A 26,608-nucleotide genomic window follows, 5' to 3' on the forward strand; every position below is an offset into this window, starting at 1 on the left:
TAGGCTTCTCAGTGGTTTAAAGGTAGGGTAGGCAATTTCGGAAAGGCTAGCAATAGCAAGCTAGCTTTGAAAGCATTCAGAGCGTAGACCTACAAAGCCACTTGCACACAGCAGTTTGCAAAACATCACGAGACGTTACATTATATAACATTACAATAACAGTGAACGTAAACAAACTTAAGGAGCACTGAATTGTACCACCTGACTAAATCCATTTCGGTATTGATAGTGTTGACATAGAAACGCATAAATCCGAGTCTAAGGACGTGAACAGCTCTGGGTTGCCATCTCGTAATTACAGTTATGACATGGCGTGATAGCAGCATAAGCAAGTTGTTTTGGTTCAGGAGGAACTGTAAACTTTGCCTGCTGTTTGTTTTTGGCACCGTGACTGTCTACATAGCCTCATGGAACACGCTGATGGCTGTGATGTCTGTGTGAGCAGGGTGCGCGGAGGTATGGAAATACATATGTTGACGGGCATCGTATCATTGCATTCAGACCGATTGGACGAAAAATGTTTGGTCATGAGACTTCCACATAAGATGTATGTGCATGTTTTAATGTTTAGACCACTTTTATTATTGATTGCTATCAAGATGTGAAGAGTTTCTACCAGTAAAACAAAAAGGTTTTATTAAAAAAAATGCCTACCTTACATTTAACTGAGTTGGTATGAAAACATTGTGATAGTCTTTTCTTCCCTATAGTGACATCTGAGTGAAACAGCTTCTTGATCAATGTAGAGTCAGAGTGTGCCTTGATTTTGTCCATCAGGAACTGATCTATTTATCGTTGTGTTTTGATATTGCTGTAGATGTCCTTGCAAGGGAGGGGAATTTATTTAGATGAAAGATTATATTGAAGGCACATAAATAAAAATAATAATAATGATGTGGAAGGAGAAATCATTTATAATAAATATTACATAAAAAATAAGAATTGTCCATTTTGATTTCATTGTGACTGTATTTGTCTGTTGACTTCACTACATTTTGAAGAGGAAATTAATACTTTTACTCCAAAGCATTTCTCTAGATCCTTTCATTACATTTGTGCTGAAGGAGAACAGTTACAACAGGAAGTGCTGGCCCTTTGTCAGCAGTGTAACAAGAGAACCGTCCTACTGATCTCAGGGATCTTTTTACTGCAGGACATAATGAAAAAAAACTGACTCCCTCGGACTAAAGATGGGCAAATGTCAAACTAGAGGGCACAAAAGCCTCAAACCTGAAATATGACTCTGGGAACTCCGAGGAAAGTGATATGTGATGAGTGGAAAGCATTGAAATTAAAAAGGGTCATTGGTTATTATTATCAACCTATCTGTCCAGACTGAAAGAGTTGAATGTTCAATTATCTAAAATATTAAAACCTCTTTAGACCAGAGGTACTCAACAGGCGGCCCGCGGGCCTCATCCGGCCCATCGGCATGTTCAGTATTACAGAAAGGCAAAAACAAAATATCCCTGAGCCTCGTAGGCAGGAGCGGCTGCAGCAGCAGAAGCCTCAAGCTCCTTCTCTCCAGGGAACACTGCCTGACAACTTATCAAAGAGGACAAAGCTAAAGATCCCTGAGCCTCTGAGACGGGAGCTGCTGCAGCAGAGGCCTCAAGCTTCTTCTCCTCAGGGAGCACCCATGCCTGCCAAGTCTACATGAGGAGAACCTGTGCCCAAATCCACCTGTGGAGACCACCTGTGGAAGCAGCAAGACCACCACAGAAAAGGTCCCAGAATGCTGCAGCAGAGGCCTCAAGCTTCTTCTCCTCAGGGAGCACCCATGCCTGCCAAGTCTAAACAGGGAGCACCTGTGCATGCCGGTTCTAAGAAGGGGAACCTCACCTCATCCCTCTTCTTCGCTGATGCATCCAAGAAGGCCCTGAACTCAGATAAAAAACAGAAAACCACGGAACAGCAGAAAATGTGGAGGCAGAAAAGGCCACAGGAAGCACCAGTGGTTGCTGATTCCCCAGAGGGAGCACCTGTGCCCAAGTCTCTACAGAGACCATCTGTGCCTGCCCCAAAGTTAAAGATCCCTGAGCCTCTGAGACGGGAGCTGCTGCAGCAGAGGCCTCAAGCCTCTTCTCCTCAGGGAGTACCCATGCCTGACAAGACCACAAAGAGGGAAATACTAAAGATCCTTGAGCCACTGAAGCTGGAGATGCTGCAACAGAAGCCTGTCTGTTGTGCACAGGGATCACCCATCCCTAACAAGGTTCCAGAGAAGAGAAATCTGAAGATCCCTGAGCTGCTGAGGAAGGAGCTGCTACAGCAGAAGCCCCAAGCCTCATCCGTACAGGGAACACCCTTGCCTGCCAAGTCACTACAGGATAAACCTTCACCTGACAGAACCCCAGTGGGAGCGCCTGTGCATGCCAGGACCCCACAGGGAGCAGCAGTGCCTGCCAGGACTCCTCAGGCAGCGGCAGTGCCCTCTGGGGCTCCAAAGATAGCAGATATGCTCCCAAGGATCCCAAAAGGTGCACTTGTGCATTTGGGGACCTCACAGGGATCACTTGTGCCTCCAGGTTCCCCAAAACTGGGAGAAAGCTTTAGGATCCCTAAGCAGCAGAGTCAGAAGCAGAGTGAGCAGCTGGGACAGCAGAGGGAGCAGAATATCCCAAAGGGAGCTTCTGTGTCTCCTAAGACCTCACAGAGTGCACTTGTTCTACCTTGTTTCCCACAAGGAGCATCCGGGTTTCAACTGGAAGCACTCATGGCCACCAGGGCTCCACAAGATGCACCTGTGCCCATGATCTTGTCACCATTCTTACAGGGGACCCCACAGGGGGCAGCAGTGCCCAGCAGAACCATAAATCAAGGGAAATACATGATCCCTCGCCATCTGTGGTAGCAGAAACCCAGTCCCTTTGCACAGTCCCTTCCTGGACCACCCATGTCCAGTCAGAGTAAGAGTTGGTGGAGCACAGAAGCATCTGTAAGTCCCTTCCATCTCTCGTTTTTATTTATTTTCAGATTTATTTAAAATAAAAAATTAACATTGACCTTAAATATGCTTCTATGTTTTCTAGGTCCTCTATTCAAATCATTTTATACTGTATTTCAGAAAATTATAGAAAGATATATGTTTAGATTTGGTCTAACAAGCATTATTACGTTTGTTTCTTCAACAGGACAATGTAGGTGTGTGTCAGCCACCTCCCCAAAATAAAATATGTGTGGAAATTGACAAGCAGGTGCAGCTGAATCCTAAACTGAGGAGCCCGAATCAGATAAGCTCTTCACACCTGGACCAGAGCAGCAGGACCAGGTCCCAGCTGAGCCAGAAGAGAGCATTGGTTAGTTCCCTCCTTTCTTTCAGATTTAAAAATGTAAACACTTTAATAATTTTATATATGACTAGTAATATATTCTTTTCAGTTTATAGAACCCTCATATTGAAATTGTAGAAGGAATATGTCTTAAGATTTTCTCTAAGAATCACTCATTAAATCTGGTCAGCGTGACATGACTATATGTCTGTTCCTTCAACAGGACAATGCAGGTGTGGACCAGTCACCTCCACAAAAAATGCAGCGCTTGGCATCAAAGTCAAGGACCAGCAGTTGGAGCCAAGCAGCTTAAAGAAAATGTGCTATTTATGTAGCATATTCATACATTTTTGTAATGTTTTAAATATTTAATATATGTTGTATTGTGTTGGTACGTTTTTATTTGAATGTAAATTGTAAAATGTAAATTGCGTTTGTGTTATATAAATGTGCCACTTTAAGACAAAATAGATCATTTTCATCCCCTGTCTCTGAGCTGATTAAATGTTAAAAAGAAGCTGTACATGAAGCAAAGGACAACTTTGTAACAACATATATGATTCCTTTTCTACAATTTATGGCTGAAGACAATGGTTGTATACTGGATGACCCTTGACCTTTAAACTTAGGGACAGTGAGGAAGCCTAGAACTGGGTTTCCCACAGTAATGGGCAAAGCCCAGTCTCTTTCCCTGAAATTTCCTCATAAGCTCCATAGACGTCTTCTTTTACATCTTCCTCTATTCTGCTGTTTATCTTCCCTATAGGCTCAACATTTCAAGGTGTTTCATTGATGTGGAGCAGTTTTTGTTGGTTAGTTGCTTTAGAAGGACTAGCAGGTTTAGTCCTCGCTAAAGAAGATAAGCTAGCCTGCACTATAATTCTTCGCAGTATGCCATTCAGTATAGTTGGGGAGGAGCACCAACCATGAAAATTGGCATCTTATTTAGGCTTGCAGCTGCCCAGCAGATGCCTTATGATTCCCTGCTGTAGCTAAAACATAAGTTAGACATAAAACAACGTTAGTTACCCTTGGCAGAATCCCACTTAGGCTACATTATTTGGCCTCAGTCAGAGTCCGAGCTAAAACTTGCATAGCAGCTGCCATACAGCAATTGACACAACTGAAACTACATCTATATTTATATCAGAAAATAAATTAAGTGACTTTCCCCTAACTTTCCATTACTCCAAACTGCAGAGACCCACACTTGGCTCATGCTGGCTATGTAGTGAGTGAATATCTGGTTGCACTTACCATCATCAACCACTAGATGTCGAATTGGTGTACTGGAAAAGAGACACACAGAGGGCATCAACTGATATTATCAATTATTTTTACTATATATTTATTTTTCATCAAAACCTATTGTGTGACAAAGTTGAAGTAGCTACTGATCAACAAAAGGGATGATTCAACCTTTGGGGAAGACCGCAAACGTTATTGTGTTTTCTTACTGCCTTTTCTCAGCATAGCTATAACATGTTTATGGCAAACCGTTTTAACATTTAACTATTCAACCTACTAGTATCTATTTTCTAGACACTACTATCTATTCCATTAAGTACTAGTTTCAATAAGACATAATAATAGTAATGTAACTTAATAATAATAATAGTAACTTATATAGTAATAAGACATATTCATTAGCTACTAAGGCTTATTATTTAGGTACTATTGCCTTTTCTTTAGATACTAGTACCTTTTTAAAAGATGCTAGTAGTTATTCATTAGATACTAGTTCTTATTTTTTTAGATACTGGTACTCATTCATTATACACTACCATTAAATTACTTTTAAATTCTAAATAGGTAAACAAAAAAAACAAAAAAAGTTCTACATTTTTAACTTTTAAATTCATAAGCACATGAACGTACACAGAATGAAAAGTATGGTAGAAAAATAGGAATATTTTCCATTAATATTTAAATGAAAGAGTCACCAATTGCCTTACCATCAACTTGTGATTATCATTAACAAAAAAAAAACCCTCTTTACTTCAAATAAATTAAACTAACTGAATTAAAATTAAATACAAAAATTCTACTTTATTTCAGCTAGTTGCCAAGGGAAAATATAAAATTTTTAAGTTGAAATAAAATGTAATTCAAAATATTAAAAACTACAATAGTAAATAAATTATACTAAAATAACACCAAACTGCAGTGTGATAAAAAAACAAAAAACAAAACAAAAAAAACAAACTTTTATAATCAGCAATTGTATATTTGTAAAGACATTTTTAAAAACCATTTCAGACGAAGTGTGTCATCCCACTGCAGGACACGGCTCGACATGTCAACTCATCCTCAATAAGACAAACAAAAAACAAATCCACGGACATTGAAAACAACTTTATTTTTTCACTACTTTTCTTTTCTTCACAAACAAGACCTGATTTTTCATGATAATTACTATTCTGTAGGGTTGAACAATAACATATAAAAGAAAATTAAGTTAAAAAATAAACAACAATAAAAATACAACAGGAAGCATTTTTGAAATATAGAAACATGACCGACTGAAAACAAGATGAAAGTGTTGACAGGCAAGTCGACACATCTTACATACACACACACGTGTGGTTCTGACAAGAACAGTAAAATATTGGTTGCGAAGGCCTAGTTAACAAAACAAACCTATTGCAGGGAATGTAACATGCATGTAATCTGCACATGCATGCGTAAATGTCCATAATTAGTCTTAAAACAACAAAAACCCTTACCATCAATTCAATAAACAAAATATTAAACCAATTATCTACAAATCTTCACTCAAATATTAAGGCACTATTTTAAATCCTATTACAGTTTTCCCCGTCAATGCCTTCAATGTTGACATGAACAACTGTCACCGCAGTTTTCCACTATCATACTAAATGAAAATAAATTGCATGTCTTAACAGTGCTGTTGGTTAACCCCTTGTTGTAGGTACGATAAACTGGCAGTTTAAGTGGATTACTTTGCATGAGCTAATTAGCAGCAAAAGTCTTTGTACCTCTGCATAGTTGATTGTTCTGCTTACTGGTTATACTGTATGCATGTATTTAAAGGCCAATGCAAGTTACGTCAAGAACCAATGAGTAGTAGCACAACTGGTCAGTTATACCAGAGGAATGTCTTCATTGATACCTAAAAAATCAGTTTTTTAATGGCTTAAACCAAAACAAGGTGTGCTTATCTATGGCTAGCATAATAAAAGGTCAGTCACAGCCAGTTAGACTTCTAATAATACTAATCTCCAAGAGTTTTTGGTTTGGTAGATATGTTCATGAATAAGGAAAAATCGTGAGATGACACAAGGTGTTCAGCTTTCTGTGTCATAAAGCTGAACGACTTGATCCAAACAAACAAAAACAAGACGAGCACATGGAAAACAGGCGAGAGAGAGAGGGTGGGACAGGCACGAGAGACATGATGAGAGATCCAATGAGGTGAGGTCTGATGAGGAGGAGGATGCTGGGACAGATCTGCAGGGTGAGGGTGTTCATGAACTGGGCATGAACATGGTCCATGTACACTGGAGCACAGAGGGAGGACACAAGGAGGCTTTCATTTCTGCAAAGACAGAGTGACAAAGCAAGTCAAAAGGGTTCGTTCACACAAATGCCAAAAGCTGAAACTGCACTACCATTTTCAATATTGATAAGAAATGTTTCTTGAGCACCAAATCCACATATTAGAATGATTTTTGAAGGATCATGTGACACTTAAAGGGATAGTTCACTTTGAAATAAAATGTTGGTATGTTTTAGCTTACCTCAAGGGCATCCAAGATGTAGGTGTCTTTTTTTCCGCAGTAGTTTCAATTTTGATATTTTTAGGTCAAACCGTTCTTGTCTGTCAGTCATATAATGCAGGTCGATGGTCATCACCTCAAAGAGCATGCACAGAGTCCAAATTAAAACAATTCCCCATCATCCAAATTAAACAATTCCCCATCGTAAGTACACATTGATGGCCTAAGACACAAAACGAGCGGTTTGTGTGAGAAAACGAACAGTATTTATATCGTTGTTACCTCTTGTACACAGCTGCGTCCAAGTGATCTGAGGGCGCGGGCGGGTATAGATATATACACTAGAACAGTGACTACGTTTACATGCTGACAAATATCGGGTTATGGTCGGGTTAAGGTCACTATTTGGGTTTCTGAAACATTCGGAATAACCCGTTTACATGCGTGAGTAGAGAGAGTTACTCCTGTATACATGGAATTTGTAATCAATTGGCAATATCCCGATGTAAACGGCGACGCACGGTTAGCGTCTGGACGTACGGACAACGTTAAGACGCAATGTGCGTCATTTCCGATTCTTCTTCCTGTATCCAAAGGCAACAACAACAGCATCAGCACGCGGATAATGAATAGTTCGGAGCAGACAGTGATCGCCTTTGTTTGCGCTTTCCTCCTCGCTCCAAAAGTCTGGTGCTGTGCTGCGTCTCGCCATGTTTACTTCCGGTATACTGCACGCGGGTTTTTGTATGCGCCGTCTCTACTCAAAAGACCAAGATTCCTTGCGAATAGAACATGCGCAGAACACAAATCAATGTTCCTTTTGATGGGGATATGCCGATATGTGTTTACATGACCAAATATTCGGGTTAGAAAAGGGGTACCCCAGGGATAATATCCGGGTTTTTAAAAACCGGGATATGAGCATATCCGGGTTTTTGCCGGTGTTTACATGGCCGTGCGCGACCGGGTTATTGCTAATATCCCGGTTTTGAACGGGTTATTGGCTGCATGTAAACGTGTCGCCTTGGCTACGGCAGTTCATTGGAACGAAACCGTAGCCAAGGTGACATCTAGTGTATATATCTATACCCGCCCGCGCTCTCAGATCACTTGGACGCAGCTGTGTACAAGAGGTAAAAACGATATAAATACTGTTCGTTTTCTCACACAAACCGCTCGTTTCGTGTCTTAGGCCATCAATGTGTACTTACGATGGGGAATTGTTTAATTTGGACGATGGGGAATTGTTTTAATTTGGACTCTGTGCATGCTCTTTGAGACAGTGACCATAGACCTGCATTATATGACTGACAGACAAGAACGGTTTGACCTAAAAATATCAAAATTGAAACTACTGCGGAAAAAAAGACACCTACATCTTGGATGCCCTTGAGGTAAGCTAAAACATACCAAAATTTAATTTCAAAGTGAACTATCCCTTTAAGACTGGTGTAATGGCTTCTGAATATTCAGTTTTGCCATCTCAGGAATAAATTACATTTTTAAATAAATTAAAACAGAAAACAGTTCTTCTAAATGCTAATTTTTCACAATATTGCTGTTTAATTGTATTTTTCTATCAAATAAAATATGCTTTCGTGAGCATAAGAGACTTCAAAAACATGTATTGAATTTCACTGACGGTACGTGATGCACAGAATCTATGACAGACGAGACAAGAAAGATGATTGTTAATTTTCATGCGTTTTCACTCTTGTTAATGAAAGCTTTGATGAAATGCCCAACTGTTGTCAGAAGTATCAACATCATTCTGAACGTCTCTATGTATGTTTTTGTAATCGTCTTATCGGAGTTAGTTGTAAAACTGTGTTACTTATGTGAACAACGGAGCAGTCACGTGGCTCTGTACTTCGTCTGGCGTGTGTAAGTGTGTGATGACCCGTTTGCTGCATCAACACCTCTTTGCTGTTTTCGGATTGGATGTTGTTGCCTCTTAATCTCACGACTCGGGTTGGAGATAATTTCCTCAACAAATTCCTGACACGAATTTGAATGGCTCGCTAACCTAGAGGATGTTTCAGTCCTACAGGGGAATGATGATTTCCGGTGTTTATCTGATGGACTGCTGGGAGATGCTACACTTGAGGTTGCCCGAGGGAGATATTTGGATTGCGTTGTAGATGCTGTATTAGAACAAGCAAAGCGACTCAAAGTAGTTCCCTCAGCAGATCGGGATTTAGAGACGTTAGACTGCTTTTTGAGAAACGCACGTTCTGCATTGAACTTTTTAGAAAGTTTAAGATCATTTTCCTCCATCGTAACCTTACGTCTTTTCTCTGATCCGTCAGTTCTACCTAATTGTGTGGCAAGAGCTTCGACTGAATGTGAGCCAGTTTTGGTCACAGGTAAAGACGTGCGACGTGCTTTAATAAACGTGTTACTGCGAAACGGTGCTGACACTTTCAGGCTGTTTGCCTGTGACTCATTAACTTTGGGTTGTCGTGACTGAATAGCGAAGGGTCCCAACCCTCCAGTAGAGTCATCTAAGGAGCGAGATGAACTTGACCCGTAACTCCGAACGAAAGTAGTGTCACGCACAAGACCGACAGATGCTAAACTCTGCGTGGACGTAGAGGACTCGGGTTGGTTTGAGGCAGAAAAAGACGAGCATGAGGAAGACGACGAGGGCACTCTTACGGGGCTGCTGTGAAGGCTGCGAGAGCACACCCTCAAGTGGCTGCTCATGTTCTGCGGGCCAGTAGAAACCAGCACCGGACTAGAGCGTGGACTGCTTCTCATGGGGCTCCGCGGTGCTCGGCCTGATTTGGTCAGATGCTTGGTCCGGGAATAGCGTGGGCTCCCACCGTTACTGAGAGGGGACAGAGGGGTCTCCAGGTCCTCCAGCCGCTGGGTCAATGCCAGTTTCTGCTGAATGGCCATGCGGAGGAGAGAGTTAAGCGTCTTTTTCTCATCCTCAGCGGCGGCGAGCTGTCTCTGCATCTCATCTAACTGAGTTACGTACTGGTCACATCTGTGAAAACGGGGAGATAATAAGAATACAGGAAAAGGGGAATGGAGATATATATAGAATGAAATAACAAAAGAATAAAAGGGATTACACTTTGCATAAACATCCCTTAAAAATATTTAAGTTTTTATTAAAAACTGATGCAAGAATGTCTGGAATAGTGTTGTCTGTCTGTCCTCATGAGAGCGCTACACACACACAACAGAGCATAAGCCTTTGGTACCTAAAAAATAAAATGCTTCAGAATAACAATAAATCAGCAAATAGTTAATAACCTTGATAATTATGCTTGCGTCACTATTACTATTGCTCATACTTAAGTTTAGAACAAATCCTTAATCCAATCCAAAAGTATATAACTTTGGCCTGTAACTTATTAGGGACTAACTGTGTAAGACATGACAGAAAAACTGTGTTCTGTTAAGGAGAGACTTGTGCAAACTTACAATTTTAGCCTGGCAGTGGAAAAAGTGGGTAAAAAAAAAAGTATCAATCCCATAGATTTACACTGAAAATATCAAAGGATCAAAACAGAAAGATACAGAAGAGAGCTCCTTTGGCTTGGGACTGTAACCAACCATCTAGTAACTAGAGGTATTTTTAAAGGTGCTGTATGTAATTTTTTTGACTGCACTAAAGCATAAAAATACCATAATATGTTTGCAGATATTTAGGAAACATGCTAAGTTCACATACGTGTTTCTTCGAAAAACAACTCTACAGCCAGTTTTTCCACTTCAAAATTTGTGTTCCGTGTCAGAAAGTCCGTTTTTGTTTTGGTCTGTGTGATCCCACCCACTGCCAATTTACCCAATTAGTATTTCGACACCCCTAGGTTGCCAGTTAACGGAAAACAAAGCTTATTACAGCAATGGAAGCCAGCAAACGAACTGGGTCAGAGAACACACATTCTACCCAACTTAAAAAGCCTCAGCATCCATCGGTCCAGAAACATTAAACATGGATAAATACTCATTAACTTACAGCGTAAGGCTTGTCGCCTTCCATTGTCAATTTCGCTCGTTCCTGTTGCGTGTCCTCAATTTGGCAACCCACGTGAGTGTTGAGTCTGAGGAGGAGGGGGCGGGGGAAACAACTCTCTCCAATACTTTGAATTTGGACTGCAGTACCCATTTCAACCGCTAGCTGTCAATCTTACATACTGCACCTTTAAAACTGCTGATCCCGATATTTTAGAAATGAGGGCGGCCGATGGCCAGTATAAAGTCAACAAACACAACCATTCAAAAGATTGGGGTTGTAATTAAAAAAAAAAAATTGTACGAAATTAATAGGTATTCAGGAAGGATGCACAGTAAAGACATTTATAATGTTGAAAATAATTTCTACTTTAGACTTTATATTGGCATCGTCCATCAAAAAAACAATATTGGTTGACCACTAGCCTACATATGAGTTTGCATAAATGTCCTATTCATGGGTTTCATCAGGTCCTTTTCCACAGGTATATTAATCAAGCACAATGCAGTCTGCATTCATAATCTAGGTGCTTGATTTTATACACCTGTGGAAAGGGACCTGATGAAACCCATGAATAGAGGTCTAGATTTGTCCTTTTACAGTCACATGACACGTTATCCCAGCTTCCACTACTCACTGTTCCCTTGACACTTGATCTATGACATGAGCTCAGAGCGAGCTGCCCTGTCTGCACACGGGATCAGAGAGCTGCACGTTAATCAGCATGTGAGAGGAACTCGTGGGAGAACAGGCCTTGAGATTATAATCTTATTAGTGTGCTTTTAAAACAGGGTCATGACTGTCTAATCTCTATGACTATATCCCAATGACCTCTCATAAGTCTTTCAATAAATGTAAACAAACACTGCCTGCAGTCTTTCACCATGATGCAGGTTGTACTATGGCTATAACGTCTCTACAAATCTTTATAATCACCTCAGCTGATGATTCATGATTTCTTAGCTAGCCCAAGACAATCCATGAAGATGATTAGATATAAAAGTTAAAACTACTAAAACTAAAATTGATTAATTTGTTTTCTGAATTGACAAGGGGAACCTGGAATTTCAATTGGGAGAATCAACTTCTCCCATGAACTCATCTGCATTCTTTCCATAAATCAAACCAGTGAACAAACAACCAGTTTTACACTAAAACCCTAATAGACAGGAGCTATGTGCTGCACGAATGATGACCTAAGAAACTTCCTTGGCCTGAGAGTACACAAAGCACTTTGTGCACGTGTAATCCCATCATACCTGCTTGCGAACATGACCCGTAGGGAGGAGAAGGTGGCTGCATCCTCCTTCAAAGCCTTCAGTTCATTTCTCAGCTTCATCATCGTCTCAGACACCATGCTTTTCTCTGTCTCGTACTTTGTCTTCAGGTTGGTCAAAGCCAATTCAGCCGTCTGAAAAAAGAAAAGAAAAAAAGACTAAATCAGTCATCACATCAAAATATCAAAACCATCAGCTTCAGTTTAGAAACATACTCTAAACTGCACAGAGTAAAGGACATTACAAAACTGTTATAGTAGTGATAGATTGATATATTGGCCAGGCCAAGTAGTTTACCTGGCTATTTCAAGAGTTGTGTCTGCTCTGAAATCTACAAACTTGTCAATGATAATATACATTTTCTGTATAAATATTTTAGTAAGCATTTTTATTTTTTTTATTTTGGGAGGAATAGACATAAAAAAAAAAAATTATAATAAAAAAATTTATTCAACAAGCATGAATTAAATTGATCAAAAGTAACAGTAAAGACATTTATAATGTTACAAAATATTCTATTTCAAATAAATGCTCTGTATAAATATTTTAAGTAAGTGTTTACTGCACTGTACAGGATTAGAACTGAAAAGTAGGGCTTTTCACATATGTAAAGGTTTTAACATATGTAAGAATTTTCATGTATTAATCGCTTTTTTATTGTGTGAACAAACCTGTACAGAAACGTAAAAAACAAGACCTTCCCTGCCTTCCTACGTTCTCTATGAAAGCCTGTAGACTGATTTTTATGTTAAGGACTCGGGACGTTTTTGCCTTCCTGAAAATCAACGTTTACACACGCTGAACTGTTGTTTACTCACTCTTCTTCTGTTCAAAGACACATTAAATGAATTCTTATACAATTACCTCATCTGTAAACTGCAGAGCTAGTGCCAACATATCCACATCGCTATGATCAGATGCTTTCTAAACAGCTGCTTTTTCGCCACTGTCATTTTTGTTGTTTATTTTATTGAGAGGAAAGCACGCAGCACATATTTACATACTCATCTAAACGTCGCTCTCAGCAGTGTGGGCGGCGTCGGGGCGTTTGTTAAAAGTATATCGCTGCAAAGGTTTTTCAACTCCCTTTTACCTCCAAGCGAAAAATAATAAAAAATAACTATGCTGAGAGTAAATCAGGTCCTTGAATCAGGTTCAGTCTCTTGTACGTTACATATGCATAAGTAATCATTTGCTTGCTGCAGTTCACTTAACGGCCACCGGTGTCACAAATAACAAGTGTTTCTGAATACTACATATGGCCCCTCAATCAAGTTTACATGATTTACAAAATGGATTTCCAATATAATCAACAACTGCCACCTTTCCATTAGGTGGATCTGGCAACACTGGATCGCACCCGCGCCCTCACAACGCGCTCTCAAGCCCCGTTCACTGCGCTAGATTCTCGCAGCAAAATGAATTGCAAACACTCATATGAGGTGGTTTAAACGGCTAATTAATCATTCAGAGAGCTTGAAATTTTATTTTTGAATGTAAAAAAATGACAGAGGTCCGGACCTCGGTGACCTCATAGCTGGCTACGGCCATGTATCACCGGCTGTTTGACATAGCGACGTACCACTGCTCGGTTCCCACGCCGTATCGACTCAAATGCATAAGCAATGGGACACACGGGCTCAACAGGTCTTTCAAGTTCGTCTTCCTCCATTTCAAATCAATTGCGTATTCAGTCCGGTCCAGTAACGCTTCACTCTCTTCACTCACCAGCGGAACCAACCAACCCCGTTACGTAGGCTGTGACTTCACTTCAAAATGGCGACTCGCTAGCTAGATAGATAGCTAGAAATTACGAAAATAATTTTGTCATATCTGTGGTTTTACCAACTTTTTCAAATAAAATGTTTGGCAAGGTGATTTTTCTAATATATGTAGCTACTACCAGTGCCAAAACATGGACGTTTCATTTCCCCTTTAAATATAAATATTTTGGGTAAAGTTTTTTTTTTTTATTAGAACTTTGAAACACATTTTTACTATTTGGTATGCATTTAATTATCTTACATATCTAACATCTGTACCTGTTTGTTGGCTTTTAGGACAGTTCTGAGAGTGGCTATCTGCTCTCTCTTGGTGCTCAGCAGGGACTTCAGTTTTAACACTTCCTCAAGCAGTGCCTCTGTGTCACGGTCTGAATCAGTGCTTTCTGCAGCTGCTGGAGAGGACAACAGGTTGCGCTGCCTGCACAGGTCCACTGCTACCTGAAAATTGAGCAAAAACAAGTAATTGAATAAATTAAATGTATTTATACAAGACATTTAACCACAGCGATACTGACCAAAGTACTGAAAAAACATGACAATATAAAATGCAAGACGTACTGTACATAAAATAAAATTAATCATAAACAAAGTAAAACTATAATAAAAATATATTTTTATAAAAATCAATGATTAAACTATAAAAATAAAATAAAAATTACATCAAAAGCCCCAAAGAATAAAGAAAAAGCATATATCTAGATATTCATATTATAGTTATTTCAACACTGTTTTGTTTACTTAAGTTGATTCAAAAAAAAAAAAAAAAGGCAGGCATCCTAATGCAGTTTTGGCAGATCGATTCATATTCCATGCCTTACCTCCCCCCAAAAAAGCGGCTTAAAGGCTTACTATAAAATAATAGTCCACCCAAAATTCTGTCATCATTTACTCACCCTCATGTTCCAAACCTCTATGAGTTATTTCCTTTTGTGTAACATACACACACACACACACACATTTGCACACACACATACATATATATATATATATATATATATATATATATATATATAAATAAAAAGAAAAGAAAAAGTGTCCATACAGTGAAAGTCAATGGCAACTAAAACCGATTGGATACCAACATTCTTTAATATCTACTTTTGTGTTCCACATAATTATGACAGAATTCTCCTTTATGGGTGAACTAACACATTCAAATGACATGTTCCTTTGATGAGCTTTAATCTTGCAGGGCTATTTACTCTTATTTTTTTTACTTTTTAACTGTCTTTATTTAAGGGTCTTCTAGAATATTCTAGGACATGAATAAAAATTGTAGTGTACACTTCCTTTAATTATTTCTTTATTATTCTACTATAAAGAGCTAAGACATACCTGTAAATGTTTAATCTGGCAGCGTATGACAGCTACCAGATTGCGCACATTGGTCGGGTCCCTGAAGTCTAATGTAGGAGACCCTGGACAACTTCCGCAGCTAGAGGACATTTCTCCGCTTCCTCCGCTGCCCAAGTCCGACACTTCACCCGACCGCCTGTGCCTGCGGAAGGATCCGCGATAGTGGTGGGGCTGTGAATGGTTGTGCGTTCTCCCTGCTTGGGCTCCTTCACGATAGTAATCCAGTGTAACGCGACTAGGCGTGAGGTTATTACAAACACACACATGATGGTAAAGGTTAGCCAGCTCCTCAGAGAAGGCTAGAAGCTCCTCCTGCGCAACACTGAGGTGGCCTTCAGAGTCAGTGGCGACCTGTCGCGTAGCGCCGATTTCACGCTCCAATTGTCCTATTCGCTCCTGGTCCTGACGGCTAGCAGTGATACACTGTCGAATTTTATCAGCGAGTTCTTGAGCCTCACCCCTCCAGCGTTCTTTCTCCTGCTTGCAGCGCCCCTCCAGGGCCTTGGAGCGTTCGCCGGCCTCTTTCAGCTCCTTGCGCAGATGTGCAAGCTCCTCGTTTGCCGCTTGCATACGGCACTCTAGTACTTCTGTGCTTTTTGCGTCCACTTCGTAATAGTTGATGCCATTATCAGCCTCTTGGTTTTGAAGGGATCTGGGAGACAGGCTCATTCCATTCCCTTGTTCACAAGTCCTTTTTGAGACTGTACTCTGAAGGGTCTCCAAACATTGGGTCAGCTGATCCATCTTCATCTGTTGCTCACTGAGAGCATCTTTAGACTGGACTAACTGCTGCTGAAGGTCATGCACAGTGCTGCTCAGTGTGGCTTTCTCTCTCTCCACCTGGATATGGGTACACAATATGGCTCTCAGCAAAAGTATTGTCACAACACAAGGTTTATTCCAGTTGACTAACTCAATCCTAATGTTTTGGATAGAAAACAACACTCGAGAGAAATTATACTTAGACTAGAACTAAAAACTCTTTAAAGGAAGGACCACTTTAGACTGATTTAAGTTAACTAAAGGGCTTGAAATTGAATCCACAATTCTCTTAGGTTTGACTAAAGCCCTATTCGGACGGGACTAGTTTAACATGGAGAGGTGGGGTAAAGTAATCATTACCCAACATTCTCAGTGATTTTAGTCCCGTCCGAATGTGCCATCTCAGTAATCATCATGGACAATGTCAATAAAGATTACAGCGACTTTTACCTGCAGTAAAAAGGTCTGGAAAAATTACCTCAGGTAAAGTACGTTTCCACGTTTTTTCAAGTATGGAAGCGCTTGAAAAAGCATTCAGTAACGTTCTAGGCGGTGTGACAAGTCTGTGGCAAAACTCAAGCGTTTTCCACATACCATTCAGATAAAAAAGAAGGTCGAAAGCACTTGTCAGAGGCACAAAACTACTTTTAGTTAGGGCCTATTACCAACAGAATTCAATCAGAATTTAATTAACTGTTCGACCGGACCAAACTGTTATATGTTATATATATATAGATTATAGGGCTGGGACGATATCTCCCGATTCTATACTATCACGATACTTGGGTGCCGTGCCGATACAATATGCATTGCGATTTTTTTTAAGAATTGCAATTCGATATAGCAATATATTGCAAATTTTTTATCACTAGACCATCGGGAAAACTTAAATCTAGGGCTGTCCCCGACTATGGATTTTCATAGTCGAATCAGAATCGCCATGTCTTGCCTATAGTCGACTAATAGTCGAATCATGTGTATGGGGGTGGGGCTAGGGGCGGGGCTTTAACGTTTCAAAGCCGCGATGTACAGAAAATCACACAAAGATATAGAAGAAAATGTATAAAAACATTTTTGATCAATAAAACTAAGAAATAACATAAATAACTCCAGAAAGGCCACACTGCAGATTTGCATTTCACATGCAAATCAAATTAAATCGGCTAAATTACCTGTGCGAGCAGGCCAGCCTACAGCACAACATCAATGCACCGAAAAAATAAACAATTAATTTACTAAATTAAATTAGAACAGAATATACCTTTCTAATAAATAAAAATACAAAACGAAATAAATCAGAATCAAGTCACAGGATGAGGAGCAAATGTGTGCAAAATGCCTAAAGTGCAGGGGAACATATATTCAAAACACAAGCCACAAATAGTTAGATTAGATAACCCTGACAGATTAATAAATAAATAAAAAATAAAGAAATTATTAAAATAACGATAGTAGCCAGAATTTTCAACTTTGTCTTTTTAACTGCAGAAACAACAATAAATGCTAAACTGGAGTCGCAGTCTTTTTAGCTAAAAATGTTCACAGCATCCAAAAATAAAATTAGAACCGGCTGAAAAGTTTTGAAATCACTTGTACCTGATCGAGAGAACAAATCCTGAAAGTCTTTCACTCTGTCTGTCCGTTGGAGTCTTTACAAATTGTGCGCGCGGATAAAATACATTCTAACGTGAAACCCAGTCTATGCGTGAAACATGTTAACGTTGGCCGGCAGAAGTGCGATCATGGTTTTCCTGATGCTAAATCCAACCTTGGAGAATATCCTTTCTGATGGTGTACATCCACACTTTAGATTTTCTTATCCCAGACATTGTTAAAGATTTAAATCCTTGCCGCGAAGACGCTCCTCTGTCGGTCACGGATTGAAAGTGAAACTTAAATCTGTCACGGGGTGTTTGGATTTATTCACGCACGTTAAAAAATATTTATTAAAAGCTTCTTTCTTTGCACATTTTTTATAGGCCTACAGCATTATCATAATAGGCTGAATATTAACATAGCCTATTGACATAAAAGCTAGTTCTATGTGAAATCAGACATTGAGCGCCCTCATAGCCAAAGTGGCATGATCCTCGTTTCATAACACCTCTGCGAAGTTTCGACCGTGAGATCGGTAGTCGAATCAGGCTCCTCCTATCGAAGCATCGAATCTTCGACTATTCGGGGTCACCCCTACTTAAATCATACACTTATACAGACTGTACATGATGTAGGGCAGGCTATAAGATGAGACGTTCTGTGGTAAAATTACATTACTCCATCGACCCTTGTAAAACTAAACCCATCCAAATAGGGCTTAAATGTCATTAATTATGAAAATCACAACACAAAGTATCCTTTGCCAATGCCATTTCTTATCTCCACTCCATTCATGTCTCTCCTAAATCTCCTATCAGATAAAGGCAGTAAAGTAAAAAATGTAGGCCTACCTTAATAAATAAATAAAAATTAATAATGAAAATCCATTATCAATTATACATTTTATAAATAAATTAAAAAAGAAAAAGAAGAGATGCGCATGCGCAGCGGACGGTGATGGCTGCTTAATATCGACGCTCTACCTCAGTTGTCTTTTTTTCGGATTTATCTATCCCTACTTAGTTTTTGGCCGAATTATATGTAAATTCCTTGTTTTAGTGACACTCTAGATGGCATCTAAACGAGATTTAATCCACTCCCCGGCGAAGAAAAAGCATAAAGACGACGAGCACCTTCACGACGCCATTGCCGAAATGCTTGAAAAGCAACTGAGCGCCATAAAACTAAGCATGTCGACGATCGTTCGCGAGGAAATCTCGACGATTACAGCACGATTGGACTCGCTGGAAAAGGATGTCAAATCGTTCGGCAATAGATGTGACAACATCCAGGCTACGGTGCGGGATGTGAAAAGGGACTCGATTGCTAACAAGTCCTGCCTAGAGGAGCTCCAGGAGAAACTATTTCTTTATGAAGATAAATCCAGACAAAATAACCTAAGGTTGGTGGGCCTGCGGGAAGGAGCTGAAGGAGGGAACGCAATTCAGTTCTTGCAGACCCATATTCCCAAGTGGATTCCTGCTCTGCAAGGGAGGACGATCGAGATTGAACGGGCGCACCGTCGAGTGTGTTCCTCCTCTCTGTAAGCTGCCGATAGTAATTTGTTTTTTGGATTTTTTATTGTTTTTACCCATTGCAAAGTTAGAACTACCAGGGTTTGCTGTTTTTGTTGTACTATTTATGTGTTTCATGGGGGTGAAATTCTTATCGATGCATTCGGTTGCTATGGCTACTGTTGTCTCATGTATAATTATATTGTGACAGAATGAGGGACGTTAATGTGATATCGTGGAATGTCAACGGTTTAAATTCTCCCATAAAAAGATCCAAATGCCTAGATTATCTGCATCGCAAACGAGCTGACATTGCCCTAATACAAGAATCCCATCTCAAGGCTTCTGATGTTACCCGCTTTCAAAATAGACATTTTAAAGTGATAGCTTTCTCATCGTATAATAGTGCCTCAAGAGGAGTTATTATTCTTCAGAACAGAAAATTCCCGTTTCTAATTGAGACAACGGGAGGGGATGATAACGGGCGGTTTACATATTTTGTCGACTACAACCTGGTCGTAGGAATAGATGCTAATGCAGTATGTAACCCCTTAATCGATAGATCCCTTGTCTCTGCTCATGGCGATCAGGCTTCGCAGTCGTTAAACGAGCTCATTGCTGATAACGACTTATGTGATATCTGGAGAGTGAAGAATGAGAGCTGTAGGGATTATACTTTTTATTCTGCACGCCACAAATCATTTTCGAGGCTAGATTACATTCTGATTTCTAAATCTCTTACTCAAGGTGTAAACCATATTGATATTTTACCCATACTGATTTCAGATCACTCCGCTGTGATTTGTAATCTGTCTCCTCCGATAATTCCCCTAAACTCCAAAAGATGGCGTATGAATACAACTCTTTTGCAAAATGAAGATTTTGTAAAACAGTTACGTTCTAAATTATCTCTGTTTCTCAAAGAAAACTCGAGCTCAGCTACTAATCCACAAATCCTATGGGAAACAACCAAGTGTTTTTTGAGAGGAAACTGTATTTCTTTTGCCTCCTATGTAAATAAATCCAGAGTAAAACAATTATCCCGTCTGGAGGCTCAGATTAAATGTGTAGAGAAGGATCTTAAAAAAACTTTTACGGAACAGAAAAGCAGAATCCTGGGGAATTTAAAAACTGACTACAAGGCGATCTTACTAAAAAGGGTAGAATTTTTGATGCACCGTACCAAACAAAACTACTATTTTAATGGAGAACGGCCAGGCAAACTAATGGCGTTAAGGTTGAAACGCAATGAGGCTTTGGCCTCAATAACTGCCATTAAGGACAATGCAGATGTTCTTCACACAGCTCCGGGTGATGTAAATAGGATATTCAAGGAATTTTATGAGCATCTTTACATATCTGAGGTGGGAGTGAATGAACAACCTGTTATTGATTTTCTGTTAAATTTAGATCTACCCCAATTAAGCGAGCAGCAATGTGCTTTTCTTGATTCTCCAATAGAATTAAAAGAATTGAAGGAGGCTTTAGAAGTTATGAATAAGGGTAAGGCCCCTGGTCTGGATGGTTTACCCCCGGAGCTGTATCTGGCGATGTGGGATTTGATTGGACCACTCCTCCTTGACTCCATAAATTTTGCTATTGATACGGGTTGCTTCCATAGAGATCAGAACACCGCTCTTATTTCTCTGCTACTGAAAAAAGGGAAAGAACCCTTATACTGTTCTAGCTACAGGCCGATTTCACTAATTGGTACGGATGTCAAGTTATATGCTAAGGTTCTAGCCCATCGTTTGGGATCAGTCGCCAGCTTCTTAATCGCCCACGACCAGACAGGATTTCTTAAGGAACGTTTTGCTACTGATAACGTGCGACGCCTCTTGAACATCATCGACTCACCCGACCCGGTTAATGAACAACGTGCTATCCTCTCGCTAGACGCTGAGAAAGCCTTTGACCGGGTCGAGTGGACATATTTATGGTCTACCTTAACCCGTTTTGGATTTGGCCCTCGTTTTATTCATATGATTCAGACTCTCTATGTTAACTCTTCCGCACGGGTTTCAACAGGGTTGTGCTGTTCGGATGCAATCCCGTTGAATAGAGGCACTAGACAGGGTTGCCCTTTATCGCCCTTGTTATTTGCAATTTCATTAGAGCCCTTAGCGCAGGCAATTCGGCAGGACCATATTATTTCCCCGATTACTGTTGGTGACTCTAAGCATTCTATCTCTCTTTTCGCGGATGATATCCTTCTCTACATGGCTAAGGTTTCCTCTTCTCTACCTCAGTGTCTTAAAATATTTAATGACTTTAGCGTCATAAGTGGTTACAAAATTAATTGGGGAAAATCTGTATTAATGCCCTTGTCTGCGTCAACAAATACTGCATTAGCGTCCTCCTCGATCCCAACTAGCAAGACATTTAAATATCTGGGAATTCAGATCTTTCCATCACTACAGACTATCTCTAAAGAAAATTATAGTTCCTTATTTACTACTATCAGACAAGATTTACAGAGATGGGACGTTATTTTAGTCTCACTGCAAGGCAGAATCGCAATCGTTAAAATGAATATCCTCCCTCGACTTTTATTTCAGTTCTCCATGATTCCTTTATCTCCCCGTACAACTTTTTTTAAAGAGATGAATTCCTTGATTACAAAATTCATTTGGAATAAGAAACGACCAAGAATTAAACTCTCAACATTGCAGAGAAGATCTGACAAAGGAGGCTTGTCACTTCCGAACTTACAATTGTACTTTTCGGCATGTCAGCTGCGCTCGCTCAAGACTTGGTTACAGGTTGACTCACAGATCGCCTGGTGGGACATGGAAGCATCAGCTGTGCTTCCACATCGGCTCCAGGATATTTTATTCACGGGTTTATCAAAGAAAGACCTAAGGTTTGGGAATACAATTGTGTACAATTCTCTTAAAATCTGGCATGAGGTGTGCAAATTCATGGGAAGTTCATCTAAGTTCACATCTGAATCGCCGATCTGGCATAATCATAATTTGCAATCCGACAACAGACCTTTTGTTTTTAAGCCATGGTCGGATCAAGGTGTACATACTCTTGGTGATATATTCAATAATCAGGGGTTAAGGTCTTTTCAAGATCTGAAAGAGTGTTATAATCTTCCTGGACATTCCTATTTTCTGTATTTAAGGTTGAGAAGCGCTATGCGCGCTTATGGAGTACCATGGAACTGTAACTTGGACTCTCACCCTCTGATGGACTGTGTGAACTTTTCACAGACACGAGGAGCAGTGTCATTTATTTACAACAGACTGCTCAAGCACAGTTGCGGAAAGCTCCCCATCACCACGATATGGGAAAAGGAATTGGCTCCTTGCAAACTAAATTGGGACTGGATATGGGACACTATTCCAACAATGTCAAAAAATCTTGCCCATCAGTTAATACATTATAAACTGCTTCATAGGGCTTACGCTACTCCAAATATCTTGCACAAAATGAAGCGCTTGCCTACCCCCTTCTGCTCACTCTGTAATTCAAATACTGTGGGTACTTATATGCACATGTTTTATGAATGCCAACATATTGGTAATTTTTGGGATGAGGTATTTCAAGTTGTGACAGAACTATGTGATAAGGTAATCCTTAAGCACCCCAGTCTCTGTTTGTTGAATGATGATGCGGATCTTGATCTGACTGTTAGCCAGCGCAGGATTCTTCACACTGCTCTAACTGCAGCTAAAAAGATAATCTTCAAGATTTGGCATGAGCCTACAATTCCAGCAGGTAAATTGTGGCTCATAGAAATTAAATACATTGCATTATTAGAACTTACTACAGCGAGAATTAACAAAGCCAAATCAAAAACTCTTAAGGCCTGGACTGAATTTGTTACAAAGCTATCTCATATAATAACTCAATAGGCCACCCTTACTGATTACTTCTGAGCGTTATCAAGGAGGAGCAGTGGTAATCCTGGAGCTGTGCTGGTGTTGTTAATCCACCCCCTAACTTATTCCTTTTTTTTTTTTTTTTTTTTTTTTTGTACAAGCAAACCCTGGTCTTGTACATAGTTATTTGTGGTCGCACTTGTGGACCATGTTCAATCTTGAAAAAAAAAAAAAAAAAATCATAAAAAAAAAAAAGAAAAAGAAAAAAATGTGGCTATCTGCTAGAAAAGGTAAAAGCAGGGTGGGTGGAAGACACTGTTACTTGATGGTACATCATGAGCAGGAAGTGGTATGAAAAAGGAAGTAGTCGTCTGTCAGATGAGGGTATTATGCATGAAACAGCAGAGTTAAAAATAAAAAGCCACAACATTTTAAACAGGTGTTTACATCATGGGGTTTGAATGTTTTAAACTTTAGTCTGAGGTTAGAGCTGAAGAGATGGACATCAGCCAATATGAACCTAGTTACTCTTTGATTTCACTTGCTCCCCTGATTCATAAACATGATCAGGAGTAATGAAACTCATACCATTTTGCTAGAGCATCATTTCAATAACTTTGTGTTTTAAATAATTAAAATATCTTGTTATTGAAATATCTAGAGTATAATATAATATAATATAATATAATATAATATAATATAATATAAGGGCTGCCCTCGACAGAGACGGCAGAAAGCGCATCCTGTTTTTTTTTTCTTTATTTTACAAAGGCCACTGTTTTCTTGTTATATTGAGTTTAGGGACTGTTCGTTTTTTATTTAAGGGGCCACCGGAGGAGTTTTGAGATCTGTTGTCAAAAAAGACATGACCCTCCCTTCGCCAGTAATACATTTTTCTATGACCCTCCAAAACGTTTGTGAAAAAAGGCATGACCCTCCCCGATAATTTATTGATTAGCCTTGCCTAGCTTGGCAAAGATGTTCAGATGGCCTTTTTTTTTTTTTTTTTAAACCATAAACTCTTGCTTTCTCATCTTACTAGGGCTGTAACGATAGACCAAACCTACGATTCGGTTCGTATCACGATTTTTGATTTGAAAAAAATCATGTTTTCTGTGCTGATGTTTGTGACTCGTTCAACATGTGGGTGGGGCTGCCAATAAAGCATCTAAAAGCTGTCACAAAGAACCAGCAAAAGTAATGATTATTAATATGTCAAATATAGCAAGGAAACATTTTAATTGTTTATTAATAAACAAGTGTTTTCTGTGTCGACTGCAAAGATGAAGTTGACGATGCGTCGCGATCTTCTCAGATCGCACCAGAGAGAAATGCACATTTCATTAGCAGAAAGCAGTCTGTTTTCCTTCGTTTTGAATTGTTCTGTTTAAAAGTAGACATTTCAAGCTTTCTATATATTTCTCAGGTCTGTGAGGCAAGTAGCATACCTTACGCTGAGTTTCGGTTCATTTATGAGACAAGAGTCCAGTTCACTCGCCCGCGCCTCCGTGATTATCTATTTTCTACTATATTTACTTCTTATTTATTAAATCCAGATGAAACATTGATTAAAATTAAGATACAATTAATAAAAAAACGAAATTCATTTTAAAGAAAGGCTTTGTGCTTTCTGTTTGAGGTCTCTGTGAAATTTTTAAAGTCGCTTTCAGAGCAGTCATGTCCGTAATGGAGAACTGTCACGCCCGTAACTTTTTTTTTTTTTTTTTTTACATAAATGCGAACAAGAAAAATAAAATAAAAATAATATTTTATGTTCTGTGGAGGCCGATCTTTATTCATCCGGTGGGTATATATCTTTTGGTTTGCACAGTGTAATTTATAGAAGATTTACTAAAACATCATTTTGCCACCTAAAAGTTAAAGATTTTTTTGTGTCACGTCACGTCACGTGTATTTCCCTCATATTAAATATAAAATTTAATGTGTAGACTGATATTTTTCTAATGTCTTGACTCCAAAATATTGGTATTAAATGCATTTTCGGAGAATTTATATTTCAAGTTTTGACTGCAAATGTTACGTCTATAACACTGGAATCGCCCAATTTTAACGAATTTATCCTCAACTAGTTTTTGTGGTGTAGGTCTACGTATTTTATTATGTTAACTTAAATAATACTAATAGTAATTTAAATATGTGGTAGCCCTACATCTTACACATCGTGGAAACAAAATAAGAATGGAACTAAAATATGGTAGCATCGCGCTACAGCGCACATTCTATCAGCAGCAGTTCTGGCGCCTCAGTCGCAATACTGTAAAACTCGACGTTCACATCACATGTTAATGCAGTGGTAGAGTTACACTCACAGGACACTGTGCACTTATTCGCAATCACAAAAGTTCATTATTTGCTCGTGCTTTAAAGCTTTGCCGGGTAAACATTTCATTGGCATTCTGTTCTGACATGATGCATTTTTTCTAAGCGCGAACTGAAGTGTGCGCGCACTGTCAAACAGCGCCAAACTGGATTTTTGTTGGGTCAGACCCATCTGATATCGAAGGGGGGCTGATAACGCGAGATCAACATGGAGCTAAATGGAAAAAAATATCACCAAACAAGCCACTTTGAAATGTTGCTGTTTTCATGTATATAAAAGTTGGGTGACCCTCCCCCTAGACTAAAAAAAGTTGAATGACCCTCCCCTCAACAAAGAATAAAAAGACATGACCCTCCCCTATTTTCCTCCGGTGGCCCCTTCCATAAATACCGAACGGTCCCTTACACAAATAAAATTATGTATTACTCTTATCTATATGACCAAAAACGAGTTTCCACTGTTACCAGAAAAAAATGCAAGTGATCGTGCTGGCGCCTCCATGTCATACTTCAGCTTCCACAATCCATACAAACACTTGGATATCTGCCTAATAATAGCGCACATTTATCTAGGTTAACGTTAGAGTAAGCTCAAGAGTAAGAGTCAAGTTACTTGCATGTTTCAAATGATAAGCCACATTTGAGGTTGATGAATGATAGACGAACGTTTTGATTTCCTGCCCGACATACTAATTACCACAAAGACCAGCTGGTAACGACCTGTCCCTCACGGACTGCGTTGTTATTTTTTTGCGATTACCAACAAATACAATTTTTGGTAGACTAAAGGGGGTCGCACACCGGACGCGCAGCTCAGCGCCGCGCCGTGCAGCGCCACGTCTTTTAAATTCGAACACATTATTCTCTATGAGTGTACACACACCGGCGGCGCCTTTCAGCGTCTGTCCACGGCGGCTCAGGACCGTGTTCAAAATCCTGCTGCGCCACAGAGCGCCATTTACATAGTTTTATATTAAATTTACATTTGTGTCTCAAATCGTAGTTAATGTATATACGGACTTCACCCTGTGCTGCAATATACATTTAGTTTTATATTTATTTACAGAAATCAGAAAATTGCTGATGTTATCGGATTTTCAGGTGAGAGTTGTCCTAGACGTGGCGCTGAGCTGCGCGTCCGGTGTGCGGCCGCCTTAAGTCTCTTCT

General features: G+C 39.6%; 2 protein-coding genes across 2 annotated transcripts in view; one reads left to right on the forward strand and one right to left on the reverse strand.

Annotated features, from left to right (window-relative positions):
• The first annotated feature begins 1,622 nt into the window (after positions 1-1,622).
• On the forward strand, positions 1,623-3,580 carry LOC309513244 (uncharacterized protein). The gene is made up of 3 exons (XM_082189014.1): positions 1,623-2,938; positions 3,135-3,299; positions 3,496-3,580. Exon 1 carries the CDS (start codon positions 1,736-1,738, stop codon positions 2,852-2,854), a length of 1,119 nt encoding a protein of 372 aa, XP_082045140.1. The 5' UTR covers positions 1,623-1,735; the 3' UTR covers positions 2,855-2,938; positions 3,135-3,299; positions 3,496-3,580.
• Positions 3,581-5,612: 2,032 nt separating this feature from the next.
• LOC309513527 (protein bicaudal D homolog 2) overlaps positions 5,613-26,608 on the reverse strand; it is a 38,806-nt gene continuing 17,810 nt past the window's right edge. Inside the window, exons 6-10 of the mRNA XM_082189415.1 lie at positions 15,379-16,239; positions 14,302-14,481; positions 12,242-12,393; positions 9,671-10,004; positions 5,613-6,831 (exon numbers count right to left, since the gene is read on the reverse strand). Coding sequence (XP_082045541.1) covers positions 6,826-6,831; positions 9,671-10,004; positions 12,242-12,393; positions 14,302-14,481; positions 15,379-16,239 — 1,533 coding nt within the window. The 3' untranslated portion in view covers positions 5,613-6,825. The remainder of the gene's footprint in view (positions 6,832-9,670; positions 10,005-12,241; positions 12,394-14,301; positions 14,482-15,378; positions 16,240-26,608) is intronic.

The sequence above is a fragment of the Leuciscus leuciscus genome (genome assembly GCF_965113295.1).
Source record: "Leuciscus leuciscus genome assembly, chromosome: 13".
In the NCBI taxonomy this organism is placed as follows: domain Eukaryota; kingdom Metazoa; phylum Chordata; class Actinopteri; order Cypriniformes; family Leuciscidae; genus Leuciscus; species Leuciscus leuciscus.

Bases quoted from the DNA above. Each gene is read 5' to 3' on its own strand.
- LOC309513244 (XM_082189014.1), top strand. From the start codon at position 1,736: ATGCTGCAGCAGAGGCCTCAAGCTTCTTCTCCTCAGGGAGCACCCATG.